Genomic DNA, 15,969 nt, shown 5'->3' with positions numbered 1-15,969 from the left:
GGTGCCAATCTTAGAGCAGTGCAATCTGAAGACATGTACCGAGAGTGAAAAAAATCAAACATCCAGTCAACTTCCTGATGTTTGGAGTGATCACTACTGATGGCGACGTTATGCCTCCATTCATCTTCACACACGGCTTCAAACTCAACATGGAGGCCTACATTAAGTGCCTGGAGGAGGTAGTGCTGCCCTGGGTCAAGAGTGGCTGATTGAAGACCCTATTTCTGGCAACAGGACCCTGCACCGTGCCACACACGCAGGAGGACCCAGTTTCAAGATATTTTAATGTAATTTTATGTTAAAATGAGATGTCAGTGTTGTTTTCATTTTTGCGTTATTTAGACGACAATTTATTAACCGTATGTATGTATGTATGTATACATAAGTATGCGCGCGCGCAAGCGTGTGTGTGTGTGTGTGTGTGTGTGTGTGTGTGTGTGTGTGTGTGTGTGTGTGTGTGTGTGTGTGTGTGTGTGTGTGTGTGTGTGCGTGCGCGCGCGCGAGGGGTGCTGAAAAGTTCCTGACTTTAAGGGGCGAAAAACCTGGTTATAGTTGGAGACACTTGCCCAAGGTGCTGCGCAGTGGGACTGAATCCGAAACCACGTCGCTGGAAAGGGAGCTGCAAAACCATCCAACCATAGATTAAAGTTATATTGAATACAATTTTGCGGCTGAACTGCCAATGTGTTATCATTTCCCAATGCAGTGGGACAATTGAAAAGCAAATGATATCCACATCTACTACTACTACTTATTTATCCAAATTTGCTATGGTGTAAATTTGAATAAATAAGTTGAGGAAGAAGATACCAAATACCATATGCAAAATTTAAATTAATAAATTAATTATAATTACCCTCTTTAGTTGAGAAAAGAAATTTGAACCTTGTACAAGTTGTTGGCTACTCTCAGAGAAAATGGGAGACTATTTCAAAGCATCAAGAATTACTCTCTCGAAATTTATTTACATGCTTAGAGGAAAGAAAGTATTATTTTAGCTTGCTCGTAAGGGATAAAAATGAACATGTTTCAGTCTATTAGCTCTCATCAGCATAATATAAGTTTAACTAAGTCGGCGTGATTAGATAGTGAAGATCTTTATATAGAAAGAGAGTTGCCCAAAGACCAGACAGATTAATACATCACCTGGTCTTTGTGTGCCTTCAGTATAGATTAAGCTGTTGCATGTATTCAAGCCAAGTTTTCTGTTTGGGGATAATTTATTCTCCTCTTCATACCAGTCATATCATGAGCAGAGCCCTTCCTCATCTAACTAAGCCATTACAAAATCTTCTCCATCACAGAAAAATAATTTATTCCACTTTTAAACTATTTGGAGTTTGCAGTCTTACAATATAGCTACAGCTTTGTACCCAATTTGCACCACAATATATCCATAACATTACACAGAGCTGTTCTTATGATTTCCACGGCTTTAATGCCCTTTGGAAATGCTTGATGAACAGTCGTGTCTTCATTCTCATAACCCACTATTTCCTGTAAGGATCGTGGGGTAGAGGCCTTCACACACGCTCTCCAGAGGGTCCTACCAAAAGTAACCGTCAGAAAATCATCTGGCTGCATCCCCAAGCGAGATAAACTGAGGTTATGGACATCCAACCATCTCGCCGGTTATCTACCCGCAAGGTCTCCCCAAAATCTGACCTACAAGTCTTTCCTCGGACACTCTAGCCACAAGCTTGCAGTACTATGCTGTCATCTCTTAACGTGGAATGACTTCTTGATTTCCGAGGTACAATCGTTATTAAGTAACGTTACTCCAATGACTTTCAAGAGAACATCATTTCAGTCGCTTGCTTTCGTATTAATACTCTTTCGGTCGCTACTCAAAATTCTTGACCGAACTGAAGATAGCGGGTTTGGATTTTTACCTGCTTCGCTTAACCGGATGAGCAAATGTTGAAGTTAGCACTTAATGATTATGACTTACTACTTTCTTTTTTTTTTTTCTAGAAGTACCATTATCTGGAAATATATATGAAACACGGTGATCACATGAATAAGATGTGATTTCTGGTTCGTATTTTCTCGATCTGCTACTGAAACGTGTTGCATTGAAGCCATAAACAAAAAAACTCCTTCACTGTCTGTTAAAATACCCAAACCTAGCTAATTATCTTTATTTTTCCTTTTCCTATTAACAACGCCTGAGCTTTCAGAAGTGTTGTGTATTTATGAGTCTGTAATCGATACCTTCTTATTTTGACTTTAAAGTAGAATGGATTCGAATTTTCCGCTCCTCTCTGTTGAGACAGCAAAATATTTATTTGAATCAATACGAATTCGGTGTTTCTTTAAAAGCTGTGATTATTGGAACAGAAGAGGACACCCAAGAAGTGAAGAAAGGACTTTGGTCCCTGTTTTAGAATCCGATTTACTTCAGTGAAATAAATTCGTGTAAGATATTCTGTCATTGGTTATAGAAGAAACTTTATAAAAATTGCTTTGTTCTTTTGTAAAAGACGTAGTTTTTTTTCTTTTTTTTTTTTTCTTTTTTGTAAGCTTACGATTTTGTATAACATTTGAAGTTCACTAAATATCACACACTGCACATCTAGCGCGAGCTTACAATAAACCGTAGTTCTCCGGAATGTACACATACGAAGGATTTAGTTTATGATAATATAATGCTAACCATGATCGGTATTCCCTTGAAGTCCCTTTTTACTGCTATGGAGTGACTTGTCCACTTTTTGTTGCTAACTTTGTGATATAAACGCTCAGCGAAGATTTTTGCCAATAGTCTAGTCCAGTCATGAGCAAACTACGATCCGCAAGATTTTGTGAGTGGCACGCTTAACGAAAAATTATCATAAAATCTTTTAGTAGTGCGGCCCGCTTAATGATGGGCCACGTCTTATGTGGTCCGCTTCTCGAAAAAGGTTTTCCATGCCTGGTCTAGTCTAACATCTTATCGTTTCGGATTGCTGCCATTCTTCTGTGGCATTTTTCAACTCGCATTAATGTGGCCCACCTATTTTTATTGACGTTTACTTTTAGCTAAAGCTGATAGAAAAGAGTGTCTTGAAGAGGATAAAAATAGAAGATAAGATACGTTAGTACATTCTCTTATAACAGTCCTTTAAACTAAAACTAATGCATTACCTAAATTATCCCGTATAAAACAAGCACACGCAACAAAAAAAGTAACATTTATCGATGAAGCTATGTGCAAAGAATTTTAATGGATAAAATAATTAATTTTGCTCGAAAGTTACGTTAAAAGTGCTGCGTATAATGCAGTCTATGTGACAATAAACACATGCCAGTTGGTCTTCTATACAATGTCGTTTCGGTAATTTTATTTCTAAACTAGACTAATATATTGTTGTTATTATTATTATTATGAAGCCCCACATCCTCCCACATCTAACATATCTCCAAATATATTGTTTATATTTAACAGTGTTATTACTAGCATCTTTGTTCTCAGTTAAAACATTCTTGAGAAATAACCATCTGTCTAAATAATATAAACGGATAAAAATAACGTCCAGTTTCATTACAGAAAACATACGCGATACTGAAGGCAAACATGAAGTTCATAGTTGCGCTGTTACTGTTGTCGTCCTTTGCCTATTCAAATGGTAAGTACATGATGAGGAAAACCCTATTAATATCCTTCGTAATAACCAACAATCCTTTGTAATAATTAAAAAAATACGTGACAAATGCTGTTCAAAAATTATCATTATAATTATTTTCGTTGCTGTTGAATAACCTCTCGATCAACCCTGTTCCAGCAGCCTTATGACACCCAGGTAGTCGACCCACCAATAGGCACCCCATCGAACTTTTGTTCCAATCATACCATATCTCGTACTGTGGTGAATTGTATTGTTTTATAAAGTCTTCCCGTAAAGTTTTTCGTTTATATCTATAATTTCTTACTTAGCTATTTTTTTATTGTTTAAAAAAAATCCAGTTCTGTCCACATTGTTATCAAGTGAAAACATAAAAATGTATTTCCGTCAAAAGCCAAAGGAATTTCTTGTTTCGTCCATTCTTTTCCTATTGTACATGGGATTTTATTCGCGTTTGTTCCTGATGTGACACATGTAAAATATTATCTACTGGCCGAAAGGAACCAGGAAGTCAATGATCAGCTGAATAACACCAGCAAGACATCCAGTACTGGACAGGCCTAAATAAACAATTGCACTCTACGGTTTGTTACTTAGCAACGGCATTTGTGTATGTGTTTGTATACGTACGTACGTGAGTGAGTGCGCGCGTGTTTGTGCGTGCGTGTGTGCGTGTGAATGCATGTGTGTTGTGTGGTGTGTGGGTGACGGTAGAGCACCACACATGTAATATAGTGAAATTAACTTTAAACTGGTTTGTCTTCAAATGTTGAGATGTAATTTCAAAGTCCACTGCCGTACACAACATTGCCCTTCAAAGTCGGAGTCACGATGACATTATCAGCAAAGCCCCTTCGCTGAAACTATGCCTTTCGATTCAGTAAAGTAACGTAACTTCTTATTTTCTTCCTAACACTTCTTTAACTAAAATAGATCTTGTGTTGTAAAGTATGTCTTTATTTTTAACTGCTTTATTTTATTTTATATGTTGCTTAGTCAAAGACATCAAGTGTTAAGATAGAAGAAATAGTAGATGAAGATGTACTTGGAGACAGCAGCAAATATTGTGAAGATGACGATGACAGTGAACCATTGCTCAGAAAACGTACATTCTTGTTACCCAAATATCCATCGATAATGTCATTTCATATAATAACCCTCTCAATTCCCTCTTTTGCCCTTGTTTCCCTCGCAAGTATCAACTTGTAGCTGTTTTAGTTGTTCATTAACTAAATCGATCTCAACGGTTCCTTTGAATGAGAAGCTGCGAAGGCTATGGGAGAAGCCTTTTGGTGTGGACCCCAAACCTTTCAAAAAAGAAAAAGATTCCTCCCGAGGTCGAATTCTTTACTCATTGCTCTAGACTCGACTCAATAGCTATCAATAATATTCGGTTCTGAATGTGATGACCAGGCAGAAACGTTAGCACGCCGGGCGAAATGCTTCGCGGTTTCTCGTCTGTCTTTTCGTTTTGAGTTCAAATTCCACCGAAGTCGACTTTGCTTTTCATCCTTTCGGGTTAGTTAAGTCCCAGTTGCGTACTGGGGTCGATCTAATCGACTGTCCCCCTCCCTCAAAATTTTGGGCCTTGTGCCTAGAGTAGGAAACAATATTCGGTCCGGAATGTGACGAGCTGGCAGAACTATCACTGCGTAGCAACATTCCGTCAAAGCCCAAATGTTGCCGACGTTGACTTTGCCCTTCATCCTTTCAGGTTCGATAAAATAAGTACAAATCGATCACTTAATTCGATGTCATCGAATATCTCCTCTTATCACAATTGCTGACCTTGTGCCAAAAATTAAAAGTATTATTTTAGCATGAGTTCAGCCAAACGAATTTATCCATTTACATACTTTTAATAAACATACATTATTAAATAAAATATTCTCTTGCTCGTTTTATACAGCTTCGTCTGCAGGTCTCAGCACGACTGGTGCTGTGGTTGCCCTGGCTCGTAAAATGATAGAATTATCAAAAACAGAAGATGTAGAGGACATGGAAATGGTTCCTTACCACTGTAGCCTGGCAGCTAGTTATGGACAGCTTAATAACGAAACCATAAAAAATATGGACAGAAATTTACTGGTAAGCGTCTTTTATCTCTTGATCATATTGACTTGTTCTTTTTAATATTGTTGATATTATATAAGGCAGCAGGCTGGCAGAATCATTACTGCGCTGGGCAAAATGCTTAGCGGCATTTCATCCGTCTCTGAACGTTCTGTGTTCAAATTCCGCCGAGGTCGACTCTGCCTTTCATTCTTTCGGGGTCGACGAAAAAAGTACTAGTTCAGGATTGGGGGTCGATGTAAACGATTTACCCCCTCGCCCGAAATTGCTGGCCTTATGCCAACATTTGAAAACAATATTGTGATTAATAAGTGTAAATGAAGGCAGCGTGCTGAACCGAATGTTTGACGGCATTTGTTCTGGCACTTTACCTTCAGAGCACAAAACCCGCCGAACTCAGGTTTATAGTCGAGTCTGTGGCAGTTGAGACCTCCGGTATTCTTGGTCCTCGGACCATATCCCTGTTCACTCACTGCTACCGGAGCGGAAATTGTTGTCCACAATTGCGAGCCCCGTGAGTCAGAGTGGCTGTTCCAGCGCATCTCCCATGACATCGTGGGCAGTGCCTTTTCCATTTTGTCGGTTGGTGCCATGAGAAATGTTTCTATATTGTGAGAGGCGAGATCCAAAATGGCGTTCCACTTTATGGCTGGTGTCATCATCAATGGCGGAATGTGGTCGTCCAGGAATAGGAGTAGTTTCCACGGATGTCCGACCACATTTGAACTGGCGATGCCACAGCTTGACTACGTTGTATAATGGTGCATCGTCATCATAAACTTCTTTCATCTCATCGATAGTCTCTTTCGGTGCACGACCTTTCAAGTATAAGAACCTGTTCACTGATCTGCATTCAACTGCGTCCATAATAACACCTTAGTCCACTTCAGCAGCCGTAAAAGACAAACGAATCCTAGTGGAGAGCTACAATTTACAATGTGACATGTAGTGACGTTATATCTATTCAAGTTCCGTTTCCTAAAATAACCGGAAGTGGGTCAGGGAAAATCTTTAATGAACACCCCTCGTATATATGTGTATGTGTATGTGTATGTGTGTATACATACATCCATAAATGTATGTATATATGAATATATATATATATATATGTGTGTGTGTGTGAGAGAGAGAGAGAGAGAATATCTGTACATGATATGTGTGTGTCCTTCCACCGCTTGACAACCGGTGTTGGTTTGTTTACCTCTCCGTAACTTAGTGGTTCAGCAAAAAAAATACCCCCGATAGAATAAGTTGCCAGATTTAAGAAAAAGTCCTGGGGTCTATTTGTTCGTCTAAATCCTTCAAAGCGGTGTCCCAGCATGACCGTCGTCTCGTGACTGAAACAAGTACAAGTTTTAACTTAATCCCAAAATCTGCTGAGTTATACCAATACAAACGAAAAAAAGGAAATGGATCAATGATTTAGTTAAATATATTTTTCTTCTTAAAACTTGTAGGGTTTCTATCAGTCTTCTGTCGCCACTGATCATCCAAGGTTCACGAGATGTGAACAAGTGGCTCTTTAAATGACCACGTACACTCGTTTGAGATATCAAGAAACACTGAAGGGGTGGGGATTGTTAGATATTTAGACACCACGTCTGTTGCGGGGTGGAGAAGTGGGGAGAAAACAATGAAAGCAAAGGGCAGTTGAATGCCAGAGAAAATTAACAATAGACACACAAGTCCAAAGTTTGTAAACATGATTTCCTCACACGCTAAAAGAACAATTAACCAAGATTTAAGAGAATTAATTACTTTAAACATCAAAATGACACTAATTAGGTCAGTGATGGAGAATTCTTTTCTTTTTTTTTTTTGTTTCAGTCATTGAACAGCGGCCATGCTGGAACACCATTTGCAATGGTTTAGTCCAGTCATGGGCAAACAGTGGCTCGTGGGACTTTCTCAGTGGCACGCCTAACGTAAAATTACCTTGAAAATTGTTTTGTTGTGCGGCTCGCTTGATGATGAGCCATGCCTCATGCAGCTCGCTGGTCGAGACAGAATGCCCAAGCCCGGTTTGTTCATCAAAATTTACTCCACCTCCCATTACTGTGCTTATTCTACCAGTCTCTTTTTCTACCAGTCTCTATTCTACCAGTCAGTTTGGTAGTTAGTCTATTGCTTTTTAAGTTTGGCCGTGCGGACTTTGATTCAGCTCTACTGCAAGTGGCACCTTGAGCAAGTGGCTTTTACTAATTTATTATAGTCTTGAGTCGACGAAAACTTTGTGAGTAAGTTTGGTTGACGGAAACTGAAAGAAACCTGTCGTGTGTGTGTGTGTGTGTGTGTGTGTGTGTGTGTGTGTGTGTGTGTGTGTGCGTAGGTATATATATATGTGTATGTATATAGATATATATATGTATATGTATATATATAAATTTGTATATATATGTATGTATGTATATATATGTATGTATATGTATATCTATGTATATATGTATGTATATGCATATCTATGTATATATGTATGTATGTATATATATATATCTATATATATATATAAGCATGTATATATATATATGTACATATATATATAGGCATGCATATATAGGTATGTATATATATGTATGTATATATATATATTTATGTATATATGTATATATATTTATATATGTATCTATGTATGTATATATGCATATATATATATATATGTGTGTGTGTGTGTGTGTGTGTGTGTGTGTGTGTGTGTGTGTGTGTGTGTGTGTGTGTGTGTGTGTGTATGCATGTATGTATGTGTGTGTCTATGTGTTTGTTCCCAACCACCGCTTGACAACTGGTGTTGGTTTGTTTACGAACCCGTAACTTAGCGGTTCAGCAAAACAAACCAACAGATAAGAACAAAGCTTTAAAAAAAGGTCCTGGAGTCGATTTGTTTGACTAACCCTTCAAGGCGGTGCCCCAGGATAGTCGCAGTCTCAAAACTAGAGCCAATAAAAAGATGAAAGATAAAAGATAAAAAGATAAAATTGAGATATGTGGATGCATACTATTATTAACCTCTTTTTTTGTCTTCACTGTCTCTATTCTACAGATCGCCATAGCTGGAATCAACAAACGCATACAAACTGTGAGAGAAAACATGGGCAACAGAATAATTACTTTCAAAGATTACGTCTCTCTCATGAATCAAAATGTCCTTCTGATTCCTGACAATTCCACTGAAATTTTCAGAGAGAAATACCTAGGCTACAGTGACTACCGTCTAGCTACCAGTGACAAGCAGGAAGGAATTGTAAGTCTTCTCATCACTTAAAAGCGATCTGCCTATATTTTTTGCTTCATACTTATGCATACACATACACAGACACACATACATATACACAGACACACATACATATACACACACGCAGGCATGTACGCAAAAAGATACGCACGCACATACAGCCATATGCATGCGCGCACACACACACATACAGGAACATGCACGCACTCACTCACACACTCACTCACACTCTCTCTCTCTCACTATGTATGTATGTATCTTCAAACAGGATTGGCTTAAATGTCTCTTCACATCTGACATCGATATGAAACTTGAACAATTCAAGTCCGTAACGCAAGCTATATTCTACATATCAGTTCCGGAGAGAAAGGCCACTGTTCACAAGAATAGAATTCCCTGGGAAAGGAAAGTTCTTATGAGACGATGTACAAAGATTGCAAACCACCTAAACAAACAATTCAAAAGCAGTGAAAGATCCCGCCCGAAAATAACTGGAGGAGATTGAGAAAAATCTGCAACCCTCCCATAAAAAGAAAGAGCAGACAAAGAAACATGGATAATAGACAATAAAATCAAACCCTAAAGCCTTCTTCAAATTTGCCACAGAAACTGCTTCGGTGAATTGCAGGGTAGGGCCACTCTTCCCAAAGACAACTCCCTCACGGGAAACCTTACGAGTAATAAAATATTCAAAATCATTTTGACCACCTCCACTTCTAGAGTTCATGCAGGTGAGCAAACCAGCTGAGTTCTTTGTCACTCTACCCACAAAAGGGAGGCACTGGAGATTGATTACATAAACAAAAAAGATGTCATACTGGCATTAGATGAGAAAAACCTGAATTCAACTACTGGCCCTGATGGATTCCTTCTAAAAATCATGCAAATGAGCCGTAGCAAAGCCACCGCTGTCTCTTTCCTAGAGAGAAGATAAGAATAAAAGAAAGTTGGAATTAAAAGGAAGAGCCAATCCTGTTCTCTGTTAGTCGAGATTTTGAAATTGTCGGAAGTCAACTAGTGTGTAGAAGCTTGGCGGCCTGTGTACAAGGTTTAGAGAAGGATGCAAAGGATGATTTTATCGCACAATAGCCCAACCCCCATAGTCGGTCAATTATCGATTTTTATTGAAATCCAATTAGCCTATAATTGAGGTGGATGTTAATTCAACATGTATACAAAGTTTGGTGAAGATTGGTTCCCTGGTTTAGGCACCAAGATGGTAACAGACTAACGGATAGACGGACACACAGACAGACAGAAATTGCCATTTATATATAAGATGTAAGTATTATGAATATGTATGCGTGTATGTTGTCACTGATATAGGAAGAGACCGATTGAAAAACCACTGCTGTTGCAATTAGCGGGTCGGCTGAATAAAAATTTATCATGTATGTATGTATATACACACACTTAATTGTGTATGCTACTCTCTTACAGGTAGAAGAAGTTTCTGACTGGTTTGCAAATGAACTTATTGATGACCCAGACGTATTAGCTGACACGAAGATCGAAATTCTTGACTATGCAAATATCGTAGCATCTACTGGCGCAAAGATCAAAGGCTTTCGTAGTGTCCTTCTCCGAAATCATTACGTTGAACGCAGTGTCGTTGATATGGGTGTCCTTCGTTACCCTGATTTAAATAAGCCCTACTTCAAGGTAATGTTTAAAACCACAAATACTCCCCCATTTTGTTTATTTTTAAATTTTATTTATTCTTATTTTTCATTTTTCATTTTTATTTTATTTATTCATTCATTGCCATAAAAGTCGAAAGTGCCGAATTCCAAACCTCATAGTACTTAAAATTCGTTGGTCTGGGTTCTGATTTCAAATCTCAACTAATTGGAGTTGACTTTACATTTTATCCTATCTATTTCTCTCTCTCTCTCTCTCTCTCTCGCTCTCTCTCTCTCTCCCTCTCCGTGAGAAAGAGACATGATGATCATGATTTTTAAATCCACCATGCTCATCAATTCCTGTCAGACACAAAGAATTAGTTTAATGTTTGGTTTTTATATCTTCTATTACTCGTTTGTCTTCTATTACTCTCTTAACTCCCCTCAACTATCAAAATCTATAACATTCAGTAACTTACTCTTTATGTGAAGAAAGACTGTCTGCGAAGGATGAGATAAGATGTTGCTAAAAAACTGTCGGAAGCCGCTGAAACATCAAGCCATTACGTCTTACTCAAGAGAGGAGTTGAGTGGTACAGCACGAACAAGCAATGAGGATACTAGAAACCTCTGACCCAAAGGTGCAGTATTCGACTCATCAAAGCACGTGCTACTGTTGCTTATATTAGTAGACGGTGATGGTCCGAAACACCTACAGAGCTGCTTCACCGCCTGATGAGACACCGATTAATGCATTCGGAAACGGAGTAAAGCAGCACTCTCGGCACACAAGTGTGGTATTGGTAGTTTCAATTTTTGCAGATCTTGAGCCAGTTCGTGTAGATGTTGATGCGTTTAATAGACTCACAATTTACTGAATTACTGGCGCAGCCGAATGGTTAAAAAATTCGCTTTGCAAACACGATGTCTTGAGTTCGATCCCGCTGCTTAGCATATTAAATAGATATCATTTTCCTGAATCGGCCCATATTTTGCGACTAAAATTGGGTAGAAGGAACATTTATAGAAATCAGTCAGTCGGATTGTACCCGTAATTCATCAGTACACCCTTGTTACACACTGTGTTACACTGATTCTACTAAAAAATTACGCTATGGGTACATATGCCTGAAGAGGGTTCAGCCACTATCACTTCAATTGAATGAACAGGTCGTTCAGTTGATCAAACAATTGATTCCTCGTCAACGACAGAAATACATCCATCAACTTATTTACAGAACACACACGCACGAAAACCCTCTTATTCCATAAATGCATTCAATACTTGCCCTCACCAAAACATATACTCTATGTAGCACTCTCATTCAAAAGAAAGAAAATCAATAAACCACTTCCTGCATATTCTGATCAACATATATCAATTGATAAGAATTTCTGAAACACTTCGCTAATTTGCCAAGGAACCAGAAGTAGTTATCTGATTCCATCAATATTACCAAAAGAATTGCATCGTTATGGTGTTTACCTATGAACTGTTACTTCTTACAAACATTGAAGAACATGCTATTGGTTTTTAAACAAAGATCAGCACTCTATCCAGCCACATAATCAATAGATGTCTCCATTCCATACCAAACCAAGAAATTCTGCCACTCCTGCACTGGCTGTACATTGTGGTTTCTTGCAAAACTTATTCTATGAATCTGCCTTCAGCTTCGTAGATTGCTTCAATCTAGGACAAGAATCGTTGTCGTGCTTTCACTAAATGCTCCTTTTTCATGTCGGACATCACCTGTACAATGGCGGCCTTCAGTGCAGCTATGGTATTGTGAAGATGTCGGTTAGTCTCTCCTTCAACAACGCTCCAAACGTAGTCCATATGACTTAAATTTGACGAGTTCGGTGTTACATGATCGTAAAGATTATTTAGTATCTGTTATTTGAGTTGCGTGGGCTCTTGTGAGAAGGTGTTGAATTTTGTCGAAACACATATAACCTTCCACTGTGTATTCGAGATATATATTCGTCGAAACGGTGCTCGTCTGATGTGAAGAGTGGACGTTACACATGGATGACACTTGTATGTAGAAATTCAGAGAAGCGTGATTGATGATATCAGCCTTCTAGAAGTGTGTGTAGTTCTAGATACTAGTAATGGCATTAATGTGAGAAGGAAACGCTTGGAATACATAATCTGTGACAGGTACAAGAGTATCGACGCATTGTATATTAGTTAGAATACAGACGACGAGAATTTATGCTGTGGTGATTCGATCTGGATCTAAGCTGAATGACAGAAATGGGAAATTGAGTTTATCGACGAATAACTTTGCTTAGAAATTCTTGCGTCAGATAAAAAAAAAGGAAATTAAACATTGGAGAATGTATCCTTAGATATACTAGGTCAGAAAATTGAAGATTTGATTGCCATGGATGGCATGCCTTTAATCATATAGGTTTGTAAGCTCGTAACCTTCTTGGAAATAAACAGGAAGAGCATGAGATTCAAAAGTATTTAACGCACTCACTAATCTAAAGACATCAAACTCATATTCCTTATTTATGAAAACTTTGAATTAGAAACAAACTCATTTTACTCTGGTTATCAAAATTATCAGAAATTAACTCTACGGAGAAGTTCACACCCTCAACAAAGATAAAATTACATTGATGAACTCAAATTTTGTTTCCAGATCATGAAAAATTATTGAACATACTTTAATCACCTTTATCTCCTGATCTTTTACAATGTTTCTTACAAACTTCTAAGAGTTTATCATAATTTGGACTGTTTTACATGTCAAAGGTCGCCATGATGTCTGGTTGTTATACATTACAGGATGTTTTATTTGGTGTAGATAAACTATATAAAGCGTCACTTTGAGTGATTAACATGAAGTCACTTGCCAAAAGACTGATAGGCACCGACGCACAGATATGCCGTGTTATTTTATTTTATCTATCTTTTGCTGCTGCTAATGTAATAGCTTTTACTTCTCAGAACTGGCTGGTCACGTGTCATCTACATTCAGTCACTTTCGATATACTCATCTCTATTCTTCTCCGCAACCCGTTTTGTGTGTCCATTAACCATCACTCACACTCCTTCCTATTCAGAACCTCAGCTCTCTGGTATTCCTTCTTAGCCTATATTTTTCCTGCAGCAGTCGACTCATACTGTTGAAGAAGAACATTAATCGCGTCATGGCTTAGCGAGGCTATCTAAGGCCATAAATACAACCTCTTCCTCCATACTCGGCCAATAAAAAGACTTTTTTTCTTTCAATCTCTCAGTAGAATTTTAGCTTTTCCTGCTTCATTCTTACATGATCACTGAACGTTAAAAGACCATAGGGTGCAGCTATCCAAATTTTGAGAGGCTATTTTTTATGACTGGGATAGAAGAGAGGAGCAATGCTCAAGACCTTTTTTATTTGTCAGGGCTTCCGAAACTGATGGGAGGGAGGAGGAAAATATCCTCAAACCGGAAACCTGATCTGAAGGTTTACAACAGAGTGGGACTCCGCTAAAAATACTCAAGGGTCAGAATATGGTATTAAACTGGATTAAGTCTCTATGTCCCATTGTTTAATTTTGGTCGTTTGACATAAAATATTTTCAAAAACTAAACCTTTCATGTTGTTTTCCCAAGAATTTTTATTAAGATTTTATATTTCATTAAAATGTCTTTTAATTATTTCTTGCAGTTATTCCGTATCCAGTTGTTTGCTTACAGAAAGTCTAAGGCGGTGTTATTTATGCAAAAGGATGAAAGCGGAATCAGGGGACAATATCAATCAATGATCTTCGTACCTAATGAATCAATTATTGCGAAATTACAACAATCAACCAAAACTAGAGCAACAAACGAAGCTTTGAAAATGTTTAATGAATAAAACTATATATCATACACCATTTTAGGTTCTACGTTACAGTAGAAAAAAAAGAGAAGTCTAATTGCAGAATCGGAGAGAAGAAAGATAAAACGGCATGCAATGTTTAATTACATACCTTCACGTTCTGAGTTCAGAACCTGACAAAATAAATACCAGTTAAATACTAGGGTCGATTGAATCGATTGCTCTCTTCTCCATAAATTCATATTGCATTAGAGTAGCTAAATATCGAAATGAATAGTAATCATTTCTTACGTAGGTATGGAGTTAAAAATCTGGGAGGGGAATAGGCAACGAAATCGACTTCAATATTTGACTGGTACGTTATTTTATCGACTCGAAGGATTATTAGGCAATGTTGACCTCGGTGGGGTTCGAACTCAGAACGCTATGATCTGGAAAATATCACATATGCAATTTGTCCGAAGCTCTAACGAGTTTGCTAATCTACTGTCCGCAAATTACTCATAAATAAAAACATTAGTTTTTAATTGATTAAGCGCTTGAGTTTAGTTTGGTTCTATACTTTAGTTTGGTTCTATACTTTAGTTTGGTCATATATTTCCAAATTGTTCTCACAATTGTTGACGGTTGGAAAACAATAAAAAGTAAATACAAGGTATCTACAAACTATTACTTGCAGAATTTATAGAGCTACGTATACATTTTAAGGCATTTATTACGTCACGTTCTGAGTTCAATCCCTCATGATGCCGACTTTGTCTTTTAATCTTTCCCAGGATAAACGCAGGTGTGGCTGCGTGATAATAAGTTTCCTTCCCAACCACAAGGTTCCGGGTTCAGTCCCACAGCGTGGCACTTTGGGCAATCGTCTTGGTAGACGGAAATTGAAAGAGCGTCACATACATACACATATGCGCATACATATATATATATATATATATATATATATATATACAAAAGTCTGTTTGTCCCCAGCCACTGCTTGACAACTGGTGTTGGTTTGTTTACATCCCCATAACGTTGCGGTTCAGCAAAAGAATCCGATAGAATAAGTACCAGGTTTACAAAAAAAAGACAATCAGTGCTGGGGTCGATTTGTTCGACTAAACACTTCAAGGTGGAGCCCCAATATGGCCGCAGTCTAATGACTGAAAAGGTAAAAGGTAAGCCATGTGCTGAATTGATTTCATTAGTTAAATGCCTTCCTTTGATCCTGTTATGGAAACAGAAATCTTGATGATTATTAACAGACATATAATCAAAGGTATTTCAGTCGTGACCATTCCGTCTTTTAGAGGTATGTAGAACTGCATTATCTAATGTGCCCTGTAGTTTTGTAAGACGGCGTGGTGCGGTTTGAATGGCATTTGACTGCTCGTACTTGAAGTTCGAAATATCACCCAAAGAAACCCCCATCACTACCGCGTGTATGAGGTTAGAGCCCACAAATTCACGTTATTAGAAAACGTTCTAATTCACTGAGTTAGCCTCTGCTTTTATTCATAGATGGCAGTGTTAACGAGCTTATCATCACTACTTGGTCCTCTGGATGCTTCTGGCTGAGTTTACTCTGCTACAAACATTTGGACCCTATGTCCTGCACTCGTTGACTTTCTGGT

The 15,969-nt window shown here is 38.0% G+C and overlaps 1 protein-coding gene across 1 annotated transcript; it reads left to right on the top strand.

Annotated features, from left to right (window-relative positions):
- The first annotated feature begins 3,498 nt into the window (after window positions 1-3,498).
- LOC106875293 (uncharacterized) lies at window positions 3,499-14,405 on the top strand. Its single transcript, XM_014923383.2, has 5 exons — window positions 3,499-3,608; window positions 5,515-5,693; window positions 8,716-8,916; window positions 10,348-10,569; window positions 14,198-14,405. The coding sequence occupies exons 1-5, from the start codon at window positions 3,557-3,559 to the stop codon at window positions 14,384-14,386; spliced, it is 843 nt and encodes a 280-aa protein (XP_014778869.1). The 5' UTR covers window positions 3,499-3,556; the 3' UTR covers window positions 14,387-14,405.
- Window positions 14,406-15,969: the final 1,564 nt, after the last annotated feature.

Source organism: Octopus bimaculoides, chromosome 6 (assembly GCF_001194135.2).
Source record: "Octopus bimaculoides isolate UCB-OBI-ISO-001 chromosome 6, ASM119413v2, whole genome shotgun sequence".
Taxonomy (NCBI): Eukaryota; Metazoa; Mollusca; class Cephalopoda; order Octopoda; family Octopodidae; genus Octopus; species Octopus bimaculoides.
The sequence above is the reverse complement of the archived record's forward strand: the minus strand, read 5'-3'. Positions and strand labels throughout refer to the sequence as shown.

Coding starts and splice junctions, on each gene's coding strand:
- LOC106875293 (XM_014923383.2), top strand. CDS start 3,557: ATGAAGTTCATAGTTGCGCTGTTACTGTTGTCGTCCTTTGCCTATTCA. Junction 3,609..5,514: donor GTCCTTTGCCTATTCAAATG/GTAAGTACATGA, acceptor CGTTTTATACAG/CTTCGTCTGCAGGTCTCAGC. Junction 10,570..14,197: donor TAAATAAGCCCTACTTCAAG/GTAATGTTTAAA, acceptor TATTTCTTGCAG/TTATTCCGTATCCAGTTGTT.